The sequence below is a fragment of the Vicugna pacos genome, chromosome 20, assembly GCF_048564905.1.
Source record: "Vicugna pacos chromosome 20, VicPac4, whole genome shotgun sequence".
Classification (NCBI taxonomy): Eukaryota; Metazoa; Chordata; class Mammalia; order Artiodactyla; family Camelidae; genus Vicugna; species Vicugna pacos.
The window spans coordinates 757,601-780,309 of record NC_133006.1 but is presented as its reverse complement, the minus strand read 5'-3'; the positions used below and the strand labels follow the sequence as shown (position 1 = coordinate 780,309).

Genomic DNA, 22,709 nt, shown 5'->3' with positions numbered 1-22,709 from the left:
GTTACTGTCTGCCAATTCTTGTGTTCTCAGCTCACATCACCCAACCAGAGATGTGCGAGAGATTGCCTCACCAGCCAGCAGCCTTCTCCAACTTGGAAACTTACAGTGTCCGAAGAGCAGGCAGTGTTGGATGCTTTGCGGCACTCTGGAGGTAGCACTCCAGTGATGACTTTAAAAAGCTGGGGAGAATTTAGGGGACCATACAGTTCAAATACAGAGTACTCATTCCATGTCTACAAATATTCATCTCTAGCCATGATGAGTAAGAGAGGAAATACATATTCAAACATACATCATTTTCCCACATAAGTGCATCAAAACAATTTGGAAAGAGTGTAACTTTCTTCTCTAGATCACACAGCGGGGATTACAAGCTTTGTACTGACAGCCCTACTTGTAAATCATCTGCAAACGTAACTGGGTCCACTATCAGTCATCATAATTTGAAGGGAATGTTAGAAAAGAAAAAAGCCAAGCTAATACTCTCCAATCTTTTGTTTGGTTACGATGTCACAGAGGAGATGGACAGCTCAATAAGGAACCACTCTGCCGTGATCACGGAGCCGGGGAGCGGGATGTGCGGCAAGATGTATGACGCAGCCGCAACTGTGCCCATGATTCTAGGCAGGTACCCAAAGTCACCTTGACAAGGTGTGAAACGTTTATGCCCACGTCCTCATAACCTGACATGTATTAAGGAGAAATGGAAACTTATAAACGGCCAATACCCTTGGTGGATACACCGTCCAAAGAGCAAAGTCACAGTTTGACAACTGGCCATCCCGGTACCTTGGGATTCATTCTTGAAGAACCTTAAAAACCACTCCTCTGTCCTCAAGAAGTGCTGCCTACTAGTCCTATCTTTGGCTCATGGATACCACATGTTGAAGTGAACTTCAATGTCTGCACAGATTTGACTGTCTTTCTCCAGGTTCACTTGTCCATTCTGAAGAGGCCTGAGCTAAGTCCAAATTCCTTAAGATTAATTCCCTCCAGTGACAACTCAACGAGCCTGTAATTACAAGCCAACTGAACAGGACTGTCCTCAGCGAAAAATGTCACCAACCCTTCACTGCTTTCTTAAACTCCTCTCCTGGTTAATTGCAACATACTAACACCACCCTCCACCAAGTTCCCCAACTATGTCAAATAGAAAGTAAGGTCCATAAAAGAGGAGACAACTCCATAGTCACCTTTGAATTCCTAGCATAAAGTAATGTCAATAAATAGAACTATGATTATGGCTTCTTTCCTTTAAAACCTTTCTGGTTATTTAAATGAGACCATGGAAGGGAGGTGTTTGAGTCCAGTATCTTGATCCAGAAGACTCTGGAGGCCTTTTTCAGAATGGCTGTCCACTGATTCATTCAAAACACACCTTCTCTTTCCGGGAGGAGCTGTGATTTTCTGCCATGGGTTTGTGGTCACTCTCATGCCAGAACAGCTTTAAACTAAATCCTTACTTTGGATATGTTATTTTTCCCGCTTCCAAAAAATTTTACTTTCCTTACTTCCTTGCCTTGAGGAATGCTTTTATTCTTTTCTTTCTAATTCAACCTTTTATAAAGCAGGATTCTCAGGATGTGCTTGGCCTTATATAAGAACAGCCATCCAACTCCCAGTGTGAGAGGCCACAGGCTCACCTCCTGCCCTCCTGCCAGGGCAACTGAAACTCAGTTCAGGAGCCAACCGGCACCCCAGGGCTTCTAAGGCTCACGTATCTCCCAGAATCCCTGCTTTCTGGTTTGTCTTGGCTTCTGAGAATTTCCCCTCACTTTCTTGACAATTAGCTGTGCAGCTTGAAAGATGAGGAAGGAAGGTTTTATTTCTTAATCAGAATTTAAAGGAACTTATGTAATGAAGCTTTTCACGAGTTTCTAGAACCCTCCATTGCTGAGACAGAAAACACACAAGATATTTTCTAAATTTAGCTATCATGTGCATTTTTTCTTTGCTTTTGTTTTGTTAACTGCTAATAGACATTTTTTAATTAAAAAATAAAATAAGGTCCCAAATAAGATAGAAAATTGAAGGGGCAAACAAAATTAAAGAGCAAAGACAGAAAAATGATAAGTACTCTACAAAGTTAATAGAATAAATACACTATGGATCAGACCAGCAATTCTCAGTAACAGCTAATTGAAACCTGACCATGAGGTAAAACGTCTCTCCTGTCAGGAGATGACCAACAGAAAATAGAATTAAATCAACAACCTAAAATTCTAAGTCTGGCGAGGTATAGAAGTCTACCAGCTAAGTGTGTCTTCTTCTGGAAAAGAGGGAGACTCACCAGCTCTTTTCTGTGGAGCCTGAGCCCAGGGGAGGACAGTGAAGTGTGTTCTGTAAGTACCCAATTAGCAAAGTGAGTGATGAATAAAGAGATGTGAGCTTTGATGAGAGATGATACTACTATTCACTTGTCCTGTAAAGTATGTCTTCGCGTTCAGAGATCAATATCTCAGCAGGAAAATGCACAGCCCGGGACCAGACCACTTCTGTGATTGTGACACTGCACTTAGATGTCTCAAGGGCACCTCCAACTCCACCTGCAAAGAGCTAACTTCACGGTGTTCCTCCCATAGCCATCCTGCCCAGGGCCCTTGGTCGGGGGCAAGGTCTCCCTGCCTCTCCCAGCTCAGGCCAATCACTCACAGATGTGACAAGACCCCTCCTTCAGGGGCAAATTTCCTCAGTCAACGAGATCCACCACCCACACCTGTCCTACCAGGTACTCACTGGCACTCCCTCAGCACTGACTCTGTGCTGGGGACCATGCTGCACACTGTGCACATGTTATCTCACTGGATCTACACAGCAGTCCTGGGAGTTCGGTACATCACTGCTTCTATTGATTAGATAAATTGTTTCACTTCCTTGGGTGTGTCATCCAAAGTGACACGGCTACTGAGCCACAAACCTGGGACTGAAAATCACTTGAAAATTGAACACTGCTACACCTCGCAGCCACCCTACTCTGACTCATCACATCACCTCCTGCCGAGCCTTCTAAATGTTTCTAAGCATTCTACAAGACAAAAGTGATCTACGAGAGCATCGCACTAGCCTACTTAAAATCTGTCAATGACGGTCCACTGCTCTTAGGAGAAAGCCCCACCGGGCCTGAGCACAGCCCAACGGCCCGGCATCCGCTTTCCCTGCGCGGCCGCGCCGCCTCACCCACCACGCAGCTCTACACGTGCAGCGTCCAGGACAGGGATGCTGACTCCGTACAACCCGGGGCTCGTCTCACTCAAACAATGATCACCCTCTTCAGTGGTTACCTTCTTCAATACTGAATCTCAGAAAAATATTTTCTCTGGATGAATCAATATCTTTTTCCTTACAACTTCCCATCATTGATAATGAGCTCCCCCCAAAAGAGAGAAGACCTAATCCTCAGTCTCCTTATCTGTAAAGTGCAAATAACAGGGAAATATGAGAGGTTTTATTAGAAGTAATATTCATGTGAGGCTGAGGGACAATTCCCAACATACAGTAAGTACTCAATATGTGCTTACTTAATATTAATAAGAATAGATTACATTCCAGCAACCTTAAATCAATGCTTTATGGCTTTGTCTAAAAGACTACCGACAAACTGTTGGACGAACTGTTTTGAGCAGATCAGCACAAGTGTACTGGGCGAGGTAAGCGCTGACTCCAGTTACAGCTGCAACCAACCAGCACTACGGGGCGGGAGCAGTTTGCTCAAACTCTTACATGTTGCTTGAGCATTTAGTTGTAGTTATTGAATAAAGACAGGTATTATTTACTCAAAGCTCCTGAAACATAAATCTTCAAAGATTGATGCAAATTATGTTTCAAGTACAACACTCTCACTAGAAATTACTTGAAAATTATAGTCTTAGCTCCTCCGCACATCAAAACAGCATTTTCCTAATGTATCCGACTATGTACTCTGAAAGGATTGTTTAAAAGAAATTAAGATGAAGCCATCCTGAATAAGATCTCAGTATCATCTACACAAACCCCACCCAAAGGTCTCATTTCTCACTTCCACATAGGTGTTCAGATGGCTTAAGCTGGGTCTTGGTTTCTTATGACACGGGGGTGGGAAGAATTGTGGATAGATCAATGTAGCAAATATAAACCTAGTGTATTTGCTATGTAGGAATCCTAGAAATAAATAAATTGATATATATAGTCCCACCCTTATGAAGCTAAGCCGTTCCATTTACAACTGCATAAAAAATAAAATGAGAGATACATTTAACAAAAGTTTACAAGATTTGTACATTGAATATTTTGAAGTATCACCAAAAAAATTTTAAAATATCTTCATATATGGAAGGCATCCCATGATCATGCAATGGTAGAAAATATTGTTAAAAATGTTAAGACTTCCCAAAGTAATCTACATATTTAATGGAATCCCTATCAAAATTCCAGCTGACTTCTTTGCAAAAATTGAAAAACTGATCCCAAAATTCATATTGAAAGCAAGGGACCCAGGTCAGCCAAAACAATCTTGAAAAAGAAGAGCAAATTTGGAGGACTCACTCAAAGGTTACAGCAAATCTATAGCACTCAAGTCATTATGCTTCTGTCATAAGTTTGGATGCAGAAATCTATGAGACACAATAAAAAATCCTGGGGGGAAACTTACATTTACAGTCAGTTTTCCAGAAATGTGCCAACAACACTCCATTGAAAGTATAGTCTATCCAACAAATGGAGCAGAGACACCTGGGTATCTGAAGGCAAAAGAATGAATCTGGAATCTGGACCCCGTATTTTATATAACAAATATTAATTCAAAATGGATCACAGACAGAAACGTAAAAACTAAATATATGAACTTTCTAAAAGAAGACATAGTATGAATCTTTGTGGTCATAGGATAGGCTATGGCTTCCTAGATACAATACCAAGAGCACAAGTGATAAAACAAAATAGATAAAATGGACTTCATCAAATTAAAATCATTTGTTACAAAGGACAACATCAAGAGTGTGAAATGAAAGGGGAAAGGGGTAGCTCAAATGATAGAGTGCGTGCTAAGGAAGAAAAACAAAATGAATAAATCTAATTACCTCCCCTATAAAGAAATTGTTTTAATGTTTAAAAAAATTAAAGTGAAATGACAATCTGCAGAATAGGAGAAAAATCTTGCAAAGCATATATCTAATAAGAGACTAGTATCCAGGATATAAAACAAATGCTTACAACTGAACAATACAAAGAAAATCGACCCAATTTTTTAATTTGCCAAGGATTTAAATAGATACACAATTGGCCAATAAGCATCTGAAAAGATGGTCAGCATCACTAGCGAAATCAAAATCAAAATGAGATCTCATTTTAAACTCACTAGGATGGTTATAATCAAAACATGGACAATAACAAGTGTCAATCAGGAGGCAGAGAAATGGATACCCTCAATATGCAGCCGTTGGAAAGGGGCAATGGTGCAGCTTCTTTGGAAGAGCCCGATGTTTCCTCAAAAGGTTAGAGTTATGTGGCTGAGCAATTCCACTCCTACATGTAGAGTCATCCTTCAGTGTCCTCGGGGGGTTGGTTTCAGGAACCCCCACCCTGTATACCATAATCCAAGGATGATCAAGTCCCTTTGCAATCAGCCATCTGGATCCATGAAGTGGAAACTACAGATATGGTGGGCCAACTGTACAGCCAACAGAATGGAAATGTATTCTCACAAAAACTTGCACATCAATATTCATAGCAGTATCATTCAGAGTAGCTAAAAGTCACTAAAAATATCCATCCATCAATGAATGGATAAACAAAATTACCAAGAATAGTCCCACAAACTTTTGGTAATTGAATCTTTGACAAAGGAGGTGAGAACATACAATTGAGCAAAGACAGCCTCTTCAGCAAATGGTGCAGGGAAAACTGCACAGCTGCATGTAAATCAATGAAGTTAGACTACTCCCTCACAACATACAAAAAAATGAATTCAAAATGGCTTAAAGACTAAAAATTGTAGACAAGACACTATAAACCTCTTAGAAGAAGACATAGGCAAAACATCTGACATATATCTCAACAATATTTTCCAAGAGCAGTCTACTCAAGCAATAGAAATACAAGCAAAAATATACAAGTGGGTTCTAATTAAACTTACAAGCTTTTGCACAGAAAAGAAAACAAAAATTAAAGCAAAAAGACAACCTATGGAGTGGGAGAAAATAGTTGCATTAAATGAAAGTGACAAGGGCTTAATTCCCAGAATATGTAAACAGCTTTTACACTTGATAAAAAAGAAAAACAAACAATTCAATCCAAAAATGGGCAGAAGACCTAAAGAAACATTTCTCCAATGAAGACATACAAATGGCCAATAGGCACATGAAAAAATGCTCAACATCATTATCAGAGAAATGCAAATCAAAACTGCAAACAAGTATCACCTTTCACCAGTCAGAATAGCCATCATTCAGAAGTTCATAGACACTAAATGCTGGAGAGGCTGTGGAGAATTGGGAACACTCCTACACTGTGGTGGGAATGCAGTTTGGTGGAGCCATTGTGGAAAACTGTATAGAGGTTCCTCAAAAGACAAAACCTTGCGGGCCCAGATGACACAGCAATCCCACTCCAGGGCATATATCCGAAAGGAAACGTAATTCAAAAAGACAGTTTCACCCCAATGTTCACAGCAGCATTATTTACAATATCAAGACATGGAAACAACCTAAATGTCCACTGACAGACGACTGGATAAAGAGGTTGTAGTATATATGTCCAATAGACTACTATTCAGCAATAAAATAATAATAAAATAATGCCATTTGCAGCAATATGAATGGACCAGGAGAATGACATTCTAAGTGAAATAAGCCAGAAAGAGAAAGAAAAATACCATATGAGATCGCTCACATGTGGAATCTAAAACAAAAAAACAAACAAAAACAAAGGAACAAAAAGATAAACTTATCTACAGAACAGAAACAGACACAGAGACATAGAAACCAAACTATGGTTACCAGAGGGGAGAGGGTGTGGAATGAATAAATTGGGAGTTCAAGATTTGCAGATGCTGAGTATGTATACAATAAACAGCAAGTATATACTGTATAGCACAGGAGAATATATTTAATAACTTATAGTAACTTATGTTTAAAAAGAATATGAAAATGAATGCAGGTATGTTCCTATTTAACTGAAGTTTTGTGCTGTACACAAGAAACTGATGCAACACTATAAACTGACTAGACTTCAATGAAAATATTTTTAAATAGACCAAAAACGAAAAAAAAGGAAAAGGATATTATCAAACAAAAAGAATAATGTACTGATTCAGGCTACAATATGAATGAACTTTGAAAATTTATGCTAAAATAAGCCCGTCACAAAAGGGCAAATAGTGCCCTTTAAGGTGAACTGTATCTAAGCATTTATTGTACTACTCCTGTAAATTTTCCGGAGTTTTGAAGTCTATCAATATCAAAATAAAATGTATTATTCATTAAAAACTTAAAACCCTTCCTCACAGGAGGGCTTTAATTATTAAATGCAGAAAAGCATGTAAAACTCTTGGAACAACAATTTTCACGTCCACACACAGTCACTGCTGTCACTGCCACTCAGAGTGTGGTGCCAGCGCTGATGAGAGCTGCCTCCACTCGCTCCCCTGCAGAAAGGAGTGAAGGCCTGAGCTCTGACAGGCAGGGTGAGCGTGAACCTGAGTCATACACAGCCACGTTCCAGACTCTGCGTTACCCAACTTTCTTATACAAACTGCAACATGTAATGTAAACACTCTAGAGGGATGTATCTTACAACACAGGGAATACAGACAATGTTTTACAGTAACTATAAATGGAGCATCAATTGTACACCTGAAACATATATTTTAAATCAGCTATGTCTTTATAAAAAATTAAAAAATAATTTAAAAATGTTATCCCTTTAATATTCAATTTGGTTTTTAATTAACTACTAAACAGCTTAGAATATATAAAAGCATTTAAGTGTGATGTTTGTTTACATATTTATTTACTTCAGCCTCCTGCTAAAAGAGAAATTAAACAATTTTTTAAACACAGCTTAACAACCATAACAACAAAAAGGCAAAACTGAGAGTGAAGAGAAAATGGAGATTCAATACTTAAATGAAACCAGGGGGAGGTAAACTCATAAAAATGGATTCCATGAAGTCAGGGCAAGTTTTAAAGGCCGACTAGAAATTCAGCTGTAAGATTCTTGGCAGCTAAAGCAAAAAGAAAAAGATGATGGGGCAGGTGGTAGAGCGTGTGCTTAGTGTGAACAGGGTCCTGGGTTCAAGCCCCAGGGCCTCCACTAACAGATAAATATACCTAATTACCTACCCCCCAAAAGAGCCCCAAAGAAAAGAAAAAGAGAAATTTCTTTCCAAAAAAATCCTGATATTAAATTTGGATTAAATACTTTAAAAATAAAAGGAAAATAGAAAAGATGAGTGACACTGTGAACAAAAACCCCAGCTGGGCTAACAAGCTAAGTCACAAATCTAAGTGTGATAAGTGTCGGTTTACTGATCTAAGTTTTGCTGGGCTAACTCGTAAATCTGAAGTTCAGTGTCAGTTTACTGGGCTAACAAGCTAACTCGTAAATCCAAGGTCAACAATTGTCAGTAACGTGATCTGTTCCAAATTGATAAGCTTCAGTGTACTGATTCCTTGCTTTTTGTTGTTCGAGCCTTATTGGCTAAAAGCCCCATACTTGTAATTAACCCTATAAAACCTCATGTGCACGTCTTGGATGTGCTCAGGGCTTGGGAACAGAAGCCCCTCTGAGCCCGCTGGCATAATAAATCTCAGTACTCCCACCCTCTGAGTGCTGCTTATTTCTTGGCTGGCCTGTTGTTTCCGTAACAACACAAGCGATAATGCCCGTGAGATAAATCTGCAATGGCTGCTGGCAGGTCCCCATGTCTCATGTGGGAAAATCTGAAACATATTTCTCACCACTCAGAGTCATCCTCAGCCCACCCCACATCTCCCGCTGTTAAATGCAGGAACACACGCAGGGCCCGGCCTTTGCTCTCTCTGTGTCATCACAGTGAGACAGGATGGAAGGGGGCAGAGCAAGCCATTCAAGAAAGACCACAGCAATTAACATCAAAATGGTGGAGAATTCAACCCCCAATAGGTCTTGAGGCTCAGGATAAAGAGATTTAACTTCTAGTAGATCCTGAGCTTCATTATACACCCATTGTAATAGTAACATGGTGAATAACACGGCCCCAGGCACCATGGCCGTCACAAGGCTAGCCACAAAAGGTCAAAGGGTGGAAAATGGCCAACTCCCTGGAATCCCAGCCCCTTGCCCTAAGGCTGGTCCTTCTACTTATTAGCATATGAAACCACGAAGCCCAAGAAAAGGAGCAACACAGAGCCACATCCCAGGAACCCCTCTCTCTACCTCTTCGGAGAAGGCCCACACTATTTCTGTGGAGTGTGTGCCTACTTTTAATCTGAGCATCAAACCCCCATACTTCGTGACGTTTCTCATGCCTGTCAATGTATCTCTCTGAATAAATCTACCTTTACTCAACACTGGCTTGTTCTTGAATTCTTTACTGCATGAAGCCAAGGAACAAAATCTGGTGGGGCACATCCCAGGGGCTCAACGGAAGCCTGGGACACAGCCCTTCTCATGCCCCACATATTTTTTCTTGTATCAACAGGACTGGGATGTGAAGTGAGGTCTGAGGCCCCAGCTAAGGGACAGAAGCAGCCTCCAGGTCTCCAATTGGTGGGCAGCCTCTCCCCCATCAGGGGCCATGGGGTCTGCCTGGTTCTGTGTGTTTTTTTGTTGTGCTGACTCCCCAGTCAGAGAGATTTCTCCTTAGGCCTGGCTCCACAAAACCCTTCTCTCCAAAATACAAGCACATCATGTCACAATCCTCTTGTTGAACCATGAATTGTTCAGCCAACTTTTTCCTTCCCCAGTTAAGTACCTAAATGTCCTCCCTGCCATCCCACCACTTCTTTCTTTTTGAGAACTCTGCACTCCCCACACACCATCCTGAACGCAGGTGCCTTGCTGGCTGGGACCGAGATGTTTCAGTCTCAAACATCCTGAGTCCTTTCTCTTTCCACTTGCTAACTTAAAAAGGCCTTCCTGTGTCTCCCACCGCTCTGATTCTGAACGTCAAAAAATGCTCAGGTTACATTCACTCTGTGAATACCTCCCAGGTTTTGGCTAGGTTTCCTTCCCAAGATCTTCATTAAGGAGCTGCATCAAGAAGTTTAAAGGGGCTATTCTTACATTTGAGTGGAGGAGCCTGCAAGAAATTTAAATGGCTTTGAAGAGAGAGTTAACCAGGGACAGAGAGGTCGCAGGTCCTAGTCAACAGTGTCATGAGGCAAAATGTTCTTCAAAGGCTCAGAGTGGCTTCTGAACACGGAGTCGGCAGGGAGGAGGTGACAGGCAGTGAGTGGGGTGAGAGACACAGGGTACGGTCCCCCAGCAGGGGAAGAATTGGTTATTTTCTAGTTTTCCAATTTCTTACTACCTTTTTCTCTTATTGCCACATACCATTTCCTACGAATTAAGCATATCAATGTCAGTCATTTGGGCCACTTGGGAGAAGCTGCACGATGCCATTCACAGGGCTGGGACATGACAGCCACACCAGTCTAGGTTGAAAGACCAGTGGGGGTATTTCCATGGTAATCACGGGCATGCAGCAAACTCCCCAGCTTCAATGACCTCCTCTCAAAGTTGGCGCCAATAAAACTACCAAGCAAAATGCGTGATGATTCTGGCCAACGTCTGTTTATTAGTTAAGTGCCTGTGACACCTGCCACTTAATAGGGAATGAGTACGATCAACGAGGCCCTGTCTACCTGGCCACACGCGCCCTGCCTTCCTGCCTTGGTGCAGCAGCACAGCTTGTTTAGCTGAGATGAGCGCCCCCAGAGCAGCCCCGACGGGAAAGCTCCCAGCTCTGCACGGCCAGACGTGTTCCTTTCCTTCTCAGAGCTGATCACAATTTGCTGTCGTCTGTTTTTATGTTTATCCCTTTTGTAACTGCCTCTCCTCCGGAGATTTTGCTCAAGCAGCACAGGACCAGGTGTGTCTTGTGGCCTGCCGGATATTCTGGGCTGGGAAACAACCGAGCCCACATCTGGCTCTGGTGCTGAACGGAGAGAGCAGAAGGCCCAGGAGCCCATGCTGAACCGAGGCCCCTGCACACAAAATTATGGTCTGACTTTGGGCAAATTACACAGTCTTTTTTACCCTGAGATTCCTCATCTGTCCATAAAAATAACTGCCCATGGCACACAGAGTTACAAGTATTAAAGGAAATCACCAAATTCACAAAGTAGCCAAGGGGCTACCAGTGCATCCTAAACAGACACATGCTGCCTTTAAGGCTCTGACACACACCAAGCGTGGTGGTCGAACAAAGTGTACACTGCTAAGTGTCAGTGTGTTAAGTGCTTCATGTGTGCTATAATAATCTTCAGAACTTACAACAAGCCCAGGAAGTAACGAATATTATCATGCCCATTTCACAGACTCACCATCAGTTTAAGAGAGGTTACATTCAAGTCCAAGGCGCTATGGTGAGTAAATGGCGATTTCAACCTGAATATGGGCCCAGGCCTGGGCTCCATCTCTGTCCCATCCACCTGACCACTGCCTATGAATTCCACCTGTCCAATACCCAAGTTGAAGCCAGCCAGCTCTTAAATGCAATGTGTGTCACCGTTTGTCAATGATGGTTCATTACCATAAACAGTTCTCAGAAAGCACTTCAGAAAGGAAAGTTGGACTCACATACCTGCCCACAAAGAAGAAGAATTCTGCCTTGCCTTCTTCTGTAACGTGCAGAAACCCTTCCCATTCACCACCGAATCCTTTTGTATGCTTCCTCCGTGTTCATGTTTACACATGGCTTATTAAAGTAGAAGTTACCTGCAGTAATTCCATCTCGGTTCCATTCCAAGCTTCCAGATTATCCATAATCAGGGTAATACCATAATTTTCTGTGAATGAAAACACTACAAATTGAATGAAAATATTGCAAACATGTCACTAAACAAAGAATGCTGAAAACAAGTCATCAGCGGCTGCCGCCACCCCCCAGTGAAGACAGGCCTGCAGCCATTCACAATGGTGCCCTCTGAGCAGACTCAGAATAAGAAAGGAAGATTACTGGCCCTAGATAGCTAGGTGCTTGTCTAAAGTATATATTCAGTCAGCCCAAATGTTGGCTTCCTCCCATATATTGAAAAGCATTAAATTCATGAACTTGAGATACCTGGCTTTCTTTAGATAACAAGCAATGTTTTATTGTCCTGACTACCTGGTCTTTGTTGTAAAGCTCCTATATAATCCTAGCTTCTCCCCTACTCTTGCGAGCAGTCCCTCAGAGTGTTCTTAGAGGCGGTCATCCTGGCTCGAGTCCTTCTGACAAATAAAACATAACTCTTAATATTCAGGCTGCACGTTTATTTCAATCAAGTCCCAGAATAGACACAACTCATCAATTGTGTAATGGGACACACTGGATCAGGAACCAAAAGAGTGTAGTAGTCCCTAAGAACTACGGCTCCCTCTTTCTTCCTGTCATTATACAATCCCACCAGAACTCATTACTTTGCTGTCTGCTCCTCTGCCAACCAAACTCAGAGAAGAGTCAACTCAGCAGAGCGTCCTGCTGGGGAGAACCCCCGCAGCAGCACTGCAGGCTGCCTGCCCTCCCGCACGCTCTGACGACTGCTAGTGTCCTCCGTGGAAACCAGGCCAACAGAGCTGTTCCCTACAGCTACAAAGTCCCAAATATTAAATAAAACCTTTCATTTTATACTATATGTTACATATATACCCATCTCTGAAAACAGCTTTGCCAGAAGCCCAAATCTTCAACATTAATCTGCAAAGGCAAATCAGGTCCCCAAGGGAAAACAAGTCTTAAGACGATGCTAAGACCTCCAAAGTCCTCTCCACGACCATAAACCAAACTGCCTGTAGGTCTGCAGCTGCAGGAGGCTACATGTCTGCTTTTAAAGCAACCCCTTCCTTCCCTCGGGTGCTACAATGCCCTTCTACGCCCTCCCATCTCAGGGTAAGAGCACCCACTGCAGAACCTTGCAGGGCAGCACTGACAGGACTGGACAATGAGGATCAGAGCTAATCTAAGCCTTCTGATGACACGAGTTGTCACTCTGTCACTTTACAGATGAAGATATATATAGAGAGAGGTGGGGTGTTATTGTTCAAAGTCACACAGATAAAAAGTGACAAAGTCTATAACTCTGCTCCTCCCTCTGGTGTGACGCCCCAACTGGGACAACCACAGGGTTCTTTCGTGCCTGCCTGACCAGTTCTTTCCTATCACTCATGACCCACCACAGGGTCTGAAATTAGCCTGCATTTGCAGCATCTTTTCCCTCCAGTTTCTCAGGAACAAGGCTGTTCGGGCCACTTTATGACTTCCAGGTCCCCGAAATCTCCGTGCTCAGGCTGCTCTTGCCTGTGCATCCGGCCCGCTGCTCAGAGGCTCTTCCTCCCCTGCAGGAGGACGTTTCTACTCTTCACAGGGACACCCCCTTAGGGGATCCCTCCTCTCGCCCTCAGCATGGCAGGTGTCCCAGGCCACATCGCGAGATGCCCCAATAGGACTGCAACTGCCCAGGTCTGCTAGTCAGACCAGCAGCCTCAGAGCCAGGGATTATGTCCAGGTCACACTGCAAACCTACTGCCCGCCTCACAGACCCCAGCCAGCAGGTCACCTGGAAGTCACAGCAAGTGCCCCACCCAATCCAGAAGCCTCTTCATTTCCCAGCACCACTGATGACTGATTTCCAAACTTTGGTCAGTTTCGCACAAAACAACACCTTCTACTGTGTAGCGGGTGGTTTTTGCTTCTGCACCCCATTCTTACTGAAAACGTTAAGGGAAACCAAAAAGCCTCTTCTCAACCCTTTTCTGATGATACCCTCCCACCCACAATATACATATGCTCAAGAGATTTGGATCCACGTGATTTTGTTTCCCTTACGATAAGTGGCTCAAAACACTGCGGGATTATTTTTCCTTTGAGGGTATTAGGACTCAGTTTCTCGGCTTTAATCTGTTTTTGTCTTTGTCTTCTTTGTTCCTAGCAGTTGCCACCTCTTACTCCCTTCAGCAGCCTCCCTCCCAACTTCTAGTCTAGGAAATCAGCTGTGATGAGGGGCATGGGGGCATTCACAGAAGATGCAACAAAGGCAAAAAGAGGCTATATAATTTGCCAAAGATATCACCTTCAACCCCCAACAGAGTGTGTCATGTCCCTGTGTTTAACTCTTATTCTAAGCAAGTTAACTTTTTGTAGATTATGTTTATAAAGATGAGAAATCAAAATACATACAAGGACACACATCAACTCTAAGATATTCATTAACTCCACTATTTTGTTTCTATTTATTTTATTTGTATTAAAAAATTAAGAACCCCTGCAACCAATATAACAAAATGTTACTGGGTTTTAAATACAGAATATAGAGGGGTTAAGTGTGTCATTACTCATCCTTATATGTATGTTCACAAGATAAAATTATTTGAAAGTCTCTCTCCCCTCTCCCTACTCACTACTGGCTCTCACCTGAGATCCCAGACCACACATCTAACAACCTTTCACTTTACCCACAGCTGAACTCATCAGTTTTCCCCCAGAAATCCCTCTGCAGCTTTCCCTCCTCAGAGCACAGCAGGACCATCATTTAACTCATTAATCCACCCAGAAACCTGGGCCTTACTCCATCCTACCTTCACAGACAGCTTTAAATCTTTCTTTTTACCATCTAAACATGCCTTCAATCTGTTCGCTTTTACCCACTATCCTACCGCTCAAGTGGAAGCCACCAACACAGCCCACCTGGACTCACGAGTCTCCCAAGTGGCCCCACAGCCACTCTCCCCTACTTGAGACAAATGGGATTGTGTCACTCCCATGCTTTTTGGGCTCTTTTCAGACCCACTGTTCATAGAAGAAACCCCAATTTCTTCACCTTGTGAAGGTGTTTGCCATGAAACTGTCAGCTCATGGAGGGCAGGGCACGCCCTCTCCCCTCAACCCCACTCTCTGGCAGAGCATCAGCTTGGGAGGACCCGCTGAGCTACATCAGCCTGTATCCTAAACCTGGTCTTGGGTTCTTAGCAAACTGCTTCACTTATCCATACATATCCAAGGTAGATAAGAAAGATTTTAGATGTTGAGCTAGACTATTCATTTGGGGATTTTGCACTGGCAACCTGCAAGTATATGTTCTAATGTTTGTGTCTTGTTAAAACCACACCCAGATTAAAGGAGTATTTGTGGAATGTCTTCGGAGTAAAAGGGTTCTGTACTTTTACAGATTTTATGTTTTATAACATGAATAACCCGGACAGGGTCACAAATGGAACCGCCTCACAAGTGACAGAAGACAGGTGAGATGCATATAGCAACAGGTCACAAAGATGGTAAGAGCAAAGTTGTTTCTCCAAACCCCAAAAAAATTCCTCCAAGAACAGAAAACTCAGAATTTTGAAAGTAAAATACTATCATATAAGGAAAGAAAATAAATAATCCTCTTCATCAGGGGTTCAAGATCTGACTGCAGAGTTATTAGCAGGCTATACTGAATCCTAGCACAGAAAATTCAGATGGACTAGTGGTGAGTAAGTTCCAGGAAAATGGCAGTAATTCCTCCACTTGAAAGAGGACACACACTCACTTGTTCAAGGTGATTGCAAACAACATTCTGCAGAAATTCAGAATATTCAGGCACCGCTTCAAGATGGTGATGACACGGAAGGATGGCTTGGATGCATGCTTCTAACTGAGTCACCGGCATTCTTACACTGCAGGGGGAAACGGAGGCCCTCAGCCAAGAGCAGAGATGTTCCTGTCATGTATCCCAGGTCGTGCCTCGGGGACTCAGTGTCCTGTAGCAGTCCGGCCCCAGGCGAGGACCAGCAGCGTGGCCCACCCAAGCAGGAAGGGCACTGTGCTTGAGAAAGCCCACACCAGATGGGAGCAAGAGTGGCTGGTGGGGTTTTGTGAACCTATGAATGCTCATAGAAAAACACCTGCATACATTCAAGTGATACAATTAAGAGTAGCATTCTTTTTAACAAAATTTCAAATGTCAGTGGTAATTTTACCATTCCTTTTCTCTTGTCCCCTGCACTCTGAGACAGGCTTAGGTTCTCTCACACTTGCAGCTCTGATGCAATAGTTGTGAAGTTATTTTACTTTACTGCAAGTGTCTTCGCTCCACGTGTCACTGTGACTGTCGTCTCTTAACACAGTCAGATATCTTCCTGGATCTCTCCATGAGTTCCTTGCTCCTGCTTCTCAGATCCTGAGATAAAGAACAGGTGAAGGCACATGACTGGAAAAGTCAATGTGGACTTGAGCAAAGTCCTCAGTGACCCCCTAGGTGAGTGTTGACCACCCCTTAGCTTCGATTCTCAAAGTTCTGCCCAGGGTGACATCCAGACAGGAGGGAGTCCTGGGCCCAATTAAAAGCTGTGTGGCTTGGGTGCGGGGAAAGGTGCAGGAGCTAGTTCCGTAGCCGGGACCCTCCACACCTCTGCTCCTCTCTCTCCCGAGGCCCCGCTGCGAAGCCCCCACATTCCCTGATATTCTGTCCTTCTCTTCTACTCTACTTCAAGCCCTTTTCCTCTTCCTTTATTCCCTGATTATCTGCAGCTGGAGAGATTTTTCCATCACAAAATCTGAAAAAATTTCCTGCAGCTGAAAAAGAGGTCTCCAGAGGTCAATGCCCATATGGTGGTTCCCGAAGAGAGCCCCTGGTTAGGGGGACCCTCACCAACACTCACGGGACATCCGGTATGTTACAGGGTCGACCACCCCCAACAAGAGTTTGCTGTGACCCCAAGGCACGCACAGCATCCCTGCTCACTAAAGTGTAGTTGTAATCCGTTATTAAGAAGCAAAAATAAAAAAAATTTCTCATGTTTCTTACTAAAATTATTTATGAGTTAGAAAAAGAAATTGTAAAAGAAAAGAACAAATTTGACTCCATGTTAGATGTGTTCGTTTGGCTTTAAACCTGTACCTTGTTTTCTAGGCTCCGACTTGCTATCTCTGCACCTTTTGTAAAAAAAAGTTGCCTTTAGCCTGAAATATCCAGGACAGCCTATTCTCCGGGCTCTGATCTTTAAGGATATTAGCTCTTCTACACTTATGTACAGATGGCAAGTTGCAAAATAGATAATAACCTTTCTTTCATTTGGAGGTTTTACGGGGGCACCTTAATTTGACCCACCATGGACAGCTGCAGGAACAAAGGATTCCAAGGACAAACAATTCGTACAGCGAGAAGTTTGCAACAACCAACCACATCCCCGCCGCTTTTTAGTATAAAAGGAGACTGAATTCTGCTTTGGGGAAGAGAGTTCTACTGGATATCAATATGCCATTTTCTGGGTCTGCCAGATTTTCAAATGAAGTCACTATTCCTTACTCCAACATCTCATCTCCCCATTTATTGGCCTGTCATGCAGCAAGCAGAACGAGTTTGGACTTGGTAACAAAATGACTGCATTAGAGGTAGTATGTCTCCACTGTTTCCTCATTTCCAGTATGTCACAACCTATCAATTTTATATGCTGTTTAACAACATGACAAAGACCTATTATACGGAATTGATTCCACAGAAATAAAATTATTTCTACTCCCTCAAGACTTTTTTCTTTTCTATTTTATTTTGTTTTGCTTATTGAAAAGAAAATAAAAGTCAAATCATTTTATTTCATGTATTTTTATAGCTACATAATGTAAATACTACAAAAATATTTAAATTGCAATAAAAATTGTTAATATATTTGTATAAAGATATATAAACAATCAATGCAGATTAGGAAAGGAGTAGATATTTACTAAAAATCTACTGCACATCCAGTCTTTTACAAGCATATCCTGGAATATAAGCTCTATTATCCAGGGGTCCCCCACCCCCATCCTCACTGCCGATTCCCTTAGTAATCAACTACCAAGGCACCAGCATAGAACCATGCGATCGCTATTTTAGGTATAAATGAATGAATTAGCTCATTCAATTCTAAAACAGAAACCTTAAAATAAATACTGAACTTATTTACAGATAAACAAATTTGGACACAAAAAAGTACAGTTTCTCCCCCAAGACACAAAGATAATAATTGGTAAAGGCAAGATTTGAACTAATCTGCCTGATTATAAAGCTAAGGTGGAAATCCCCTTCGACTGTGTAGGTCCAGCAGCACAGCCCATCACCCTATCTTTGTTCAGATCTGGCTTTAGACAGCCTGAGACAGCACCCCATTCCTATGGAACTCGAGGGGAAACGATAACAATAAGGATTTTATATTCAGTAGTTTCTTAGGTCTCAATTATATAAAGTGTCAGCAGGTCAGCAGAAAACTCTGGGAAATATGAGTGGGTCCAGAGCTTTTCGCTGATAAGAAACTCAATCTATCAGGACAGAGTGACCTTCCCATGAGTGGCCTCATGAACATAAACTAAAGGCAGCTGAAATGAAAACTAGCAAGAACATGGAAGTGAAGCAGGAAGGATCCCTACTATCCCCTGCCCAGTTGCCTCTTCACCCGCGTGGACAAGATGGCAGAAGACCCAGGTTCTTGTCTAAGTTACAACATCATGGATTCTCACCCATAAAATGTTGCGACTCTATGCTGTCTTAAGTCCTTTCCAACTAAAATATGATGACACTAATATCTCAGCGGAATGTCTATGTCTCCACTTTCTCTCTTCTATTAGGAGACTATATCTATGGCCACAAACAGAAATTCAATTAAAAACACCATGCACGAAGCCTGGTGAAATTCTGTGTAAGAGACATTGTTCTCACTCTCTGTGAATGAAAACTCAGAAAAAGTGGACCTTCTCCCTCTGTAAGTGGGAGGTAGACTGATTTTGTGTGTGTGTGTGTTTGCACGCACATGTGTGTGTGTAAATCATATAAAATATATTCTGGGATTTGCACAGTTTTTTTTATGATACTATCATTTCATGAGGATGAGCCAACCTTTAAAGTAATTTGAATCTATTTTTCTGAGAGGCTCTTTTGGTGGAGGATGGGAAAGGGGAAAGGAAAGGAGGAAAGAAGTAAATGAAGCAAAGCTGTAAGAATACTGCTAGGGAAAGGCAAGACATTAATTTTGTTCCTACTTGCATCACACACAAATTAGGGACTGGCTTTCCCCCATGTCTTGTCAAGCACTGAGCTGCAGAAGAACAGGCGACAGCCCATTTCTCACTGAGCTTGTGACTGTATGTGACATCTTATAGACACAAATTATTTAACCTGATCAAACACTCTAGCAGCAGGATGTAATTCTCCTAAATTGAGAGACAAGAAAACAGGAAGTGAAAGACGGTATATAGCTTGACAAAAGTCAGAGGACAAGTAAACTAAAGAGGATGAATTCAAACTCAGATCTGAATGCAGAGTCTGATATTCCCACTCCCAGGGCTGGAAAATCCTTAACACAAGGTTCCCCAGCTCCTCTGCATTGTTCCTGGCACCAAGCATTTCCCATGGCGATGGTCTCCAATTCTCAGACACAGTGCTCTGTGCAGCCAATAACCTCCATTCGACCTTGATCATCTACCTGCCACGCCTACCAGGCTTCACCATACAGGCAGGAAAGCTGGATTTCAAGTGCATACAAAGCCACCCTGGTTTAAGCTGGACTGTTTATCAGCTTTTCCAGCATAAAGGCAGCCATGAAAGTGCTCACAGTTTGTACATGAGCCACACTACCTCTCTCCATCTGTCTCCCCACCTATACTACTTAGCTATGACCATTTTGAGAATCTTGGAAACAAATTTTTAAAAACAGAAAAGAAAGGATTCTGTAACAAGTACTTAATACTTTCAATTTTAAATGAGAAGTTACAAAGTGAGTATTTACAAACCGAATCTGCCTTCCTAGGTGTCAGTTTTAACAGTTAAAAAATATAATAGCAAAAATTTCTCACCTAAAAAATTAACAAAAACATCAACAATAATCTGGAATAAACTCAAAAACAATGCCCATGTTGTACATGGAGAAAGTACAGGACTGTACTGAGGGGTAAAGTAAAAGTGTGAAAGTAGAGACATCAACCTTTTGTATGGAGGAAAGCAGTTTTAAAGATGTACGTTCTCCTAAAGATAATTCAAAATTACTAAAAAATCCCATGACAACACTTATCTTTTTTTTTTAACTTGAAAAATTATATTAGAATTCTTCAGGAATAATAAAGTCATAATACAAGCCAAGAAATTTAGGGATCGAAAAAAGAATCAAAAAATTCAGACTGTAATATATTAAATAAATTTTTACAATATGTAAGATATAGTGCTAGAGTAAGAAAGTAAGATTGACAGAAATAAATCATGAGCTCAAAAAGAGACTCTAGTATACATAAGTATTTTTTACAGGTGGGATTTCAAATTAAAAAGCAAAGTATGAATTTAATAATTGTCTTGTTACAATCAGAGAATACCTGGAAAAAACAAATTCTATTCCCGTCAAAATGACCACAAGAAAAATTACAGAAAATGATGTAAATATTAGAAAGTACTAATAAGAGCAAATACAACTCTTTGCTCATATCAATTCAGCTTCTCTTCACTGTAACAAGTACCATTATCATCTCCATCTTAGAGATTAAAAAAACCTACAGAAGAAATTTATACCATTATAAGAAAGCATTTCTAAGAATAAAACCCAAAAAGAAGACATTTACTATCTTAAGATTATTTTGGGCCACAACAATAATGAACCTACTGAACAAAATGAAAGGCAAGAAATGACAAGTAAAAGCTCTCTGATACATGTTGATGAAGACAAGGGGTTAATGTTCATAATACACATTGAGCTGTCACAAAGCAGCAAGAAGCTCCCCCACTTAAATGTTTGCAAAGGACAAAAGGGATCATTCACTTTTTAAAAGTCAGATGGCTAATGAGTGAAAAATGCTCAAAACCTCACTGGTCATCAAGTGCAAACTAAAATAATGAAAATCATTTTGCTCGTCATATTGGCAAATATGTTTAAAAGATATTATAGCTAGTGTCCATCTTTGAGACAACAAACTGTGAGCGATCTTTTGGAGGATGACATGTCAATGGATATGTAAACTCTGAAAAACGTGTGTGCACACAGGCTGAACTCCACTTTTAGGAATCGTTACATTTAGAAAAAATCAGTTCAAAAAGATGTACTCATCACAACATTTGCACAGCACTGTTTACAATGGTGGGAAGAAATGCTGAAGTGAAATCATATCCAGCGATAGAGAATTGGTTACATAAGTTATTCTACATCTTTTCATGCCCCACAGGAGAAGGAATTTCAAGATTCACTTGAAAGCATCCTGTGATGTATGAAGTTGTCACATCCAAGGACTAAATTTCCAGAAACCTTAGCTAAAGGAATACTCATACAAGATCACAGGAATGTTTGTACAAGAAGGATGCCAGTCAAACACCCTTTCTGACAGTGGAAAATGGAGAAAACTTAAGTGTTCACCATCAAGACAATGATGCGGTAAATCACGGAGAGCTGTGGGCACTAAAGTTGCAGCGTTTCAGCGTGGTCCAAGGCCTTGTCCACAGTACTCTCCCACGAAAGGTGTCGTTACACAAGAGACCAAACCTGCACATCAGGAGACCCCTTTACTCTATCTGAAAGGACCGGGTGAGTCTGGAGTGGGAGGAGGTCTATGATATATACGTTAGTGAATAAACCGAGCTACAGAAAACATATAGTATGGCCTTATTTTTCAATAAAGCATATATACACACACATATACATAGATTTCTCATATACGTGTATGTATGTGTGTATATATATATGACAAAGGCATAAAGGTCATGAAATATATACTCCACATTGTCAGCAGCTTTTACTCTCAGGAAAAAAGGGGAAGGGATGTAGGGGACTTTCGGTACCACCACAGTTCTCTTTTCAGAATTTCAATTAAGTATACTTGGAATTTAAAAGTTTACTTAAGTACAAAGTAAAATGGACGATGCCTCCACAAAACAGAATGCTATACTGGTCATTAAAAATCATGTCAGGGGAGATAGAATATTGTAGAAAAATGTGTAATAAGCCGAATGGAAAATGGAGGTCTCCACACAGTAAACAGGCACACAGTGCTCACTGGTTTTTATGACAGAGCTGATACACACTGATGAAAAGAACAGAAAATAGATGTTAAAGTGTTAATTATTATCTTTGAGTACTGGGACCAGGATAGACCCTTTTGACTCTTTTTTCAGACTTTTATATTAAATACACATTATTTTTCATCTGAAAAATGCATTTTTAGATGTCTAGTACCACACATTGGAAAAAATACATGAGTAGTTACAGAAACAAATAACTAGGAGACACCGCAGCACCGTCACACAGTGTAGAAAGGGCGATCCTGAATAACACCACGCAGTTACATAAGGACCCACAAAGTGAGAGCACCCGCTGTAACAGGACGCGGCTCCCTTCCATTTGTCAGTTGTGTCTTCAGGGCTGAGGCATTTCTGAGCACGGCCAGTGTCAGTGCTGGTGTCTGGATGGATGCCACTGGAGGTGAGGGCACCTGCAAGCCGAGAGGAAGAACAGAAGTAATCCTCTGCTTTTTCTGTCTTGTTTCTTTGTTACTTTTAAAGAGAGGCGTAAATAAGATAAACTGAATCTTCCTTACTGAAATTTCACTAATGAAGCCATTTTTAAAGTGT

The 22,709-nt window shown here is 41.6% G+C and overlaps 1 protein-coding gene across 8 annotated transcripts in view; it reads right to left on the bottom strand.

Annotated features, from left to right (window-relative positions):
* The window catches only part of LOC140687543 (trafficking protein particle complex subunit 9-like), an 85,159-nt gene that overhangs the window by 1,799 nt on the left and 60,651 nt on the right, over window positions 1–22,709 (bottom strand). For 2 of the 8 annotated variants that reach the window (XM_072944668.1, XM_072944666.1), the window contains exon 2: window positions 11,896–11,966. In XM_072944668.1, the coding sequence (XP_072800769.1) occupies window positions 11,896–11,943 (48 nt within the window). In that variant the 5' untranslated portion in view covers window positions 11,944–11,966. Of the gene's footprint in view, window positions 1–11,895; window positions 11,982–15,683; window positions 15,818–16,133; window positions 16,314–22,436; window positions 22,571–22,709 lie in introns of those variants that run through there. The other 6 variants (XR_012061922.1, XR_012061921.1, XM_072944665.1 and 3 more) reach the window with 5 other exon arrangements.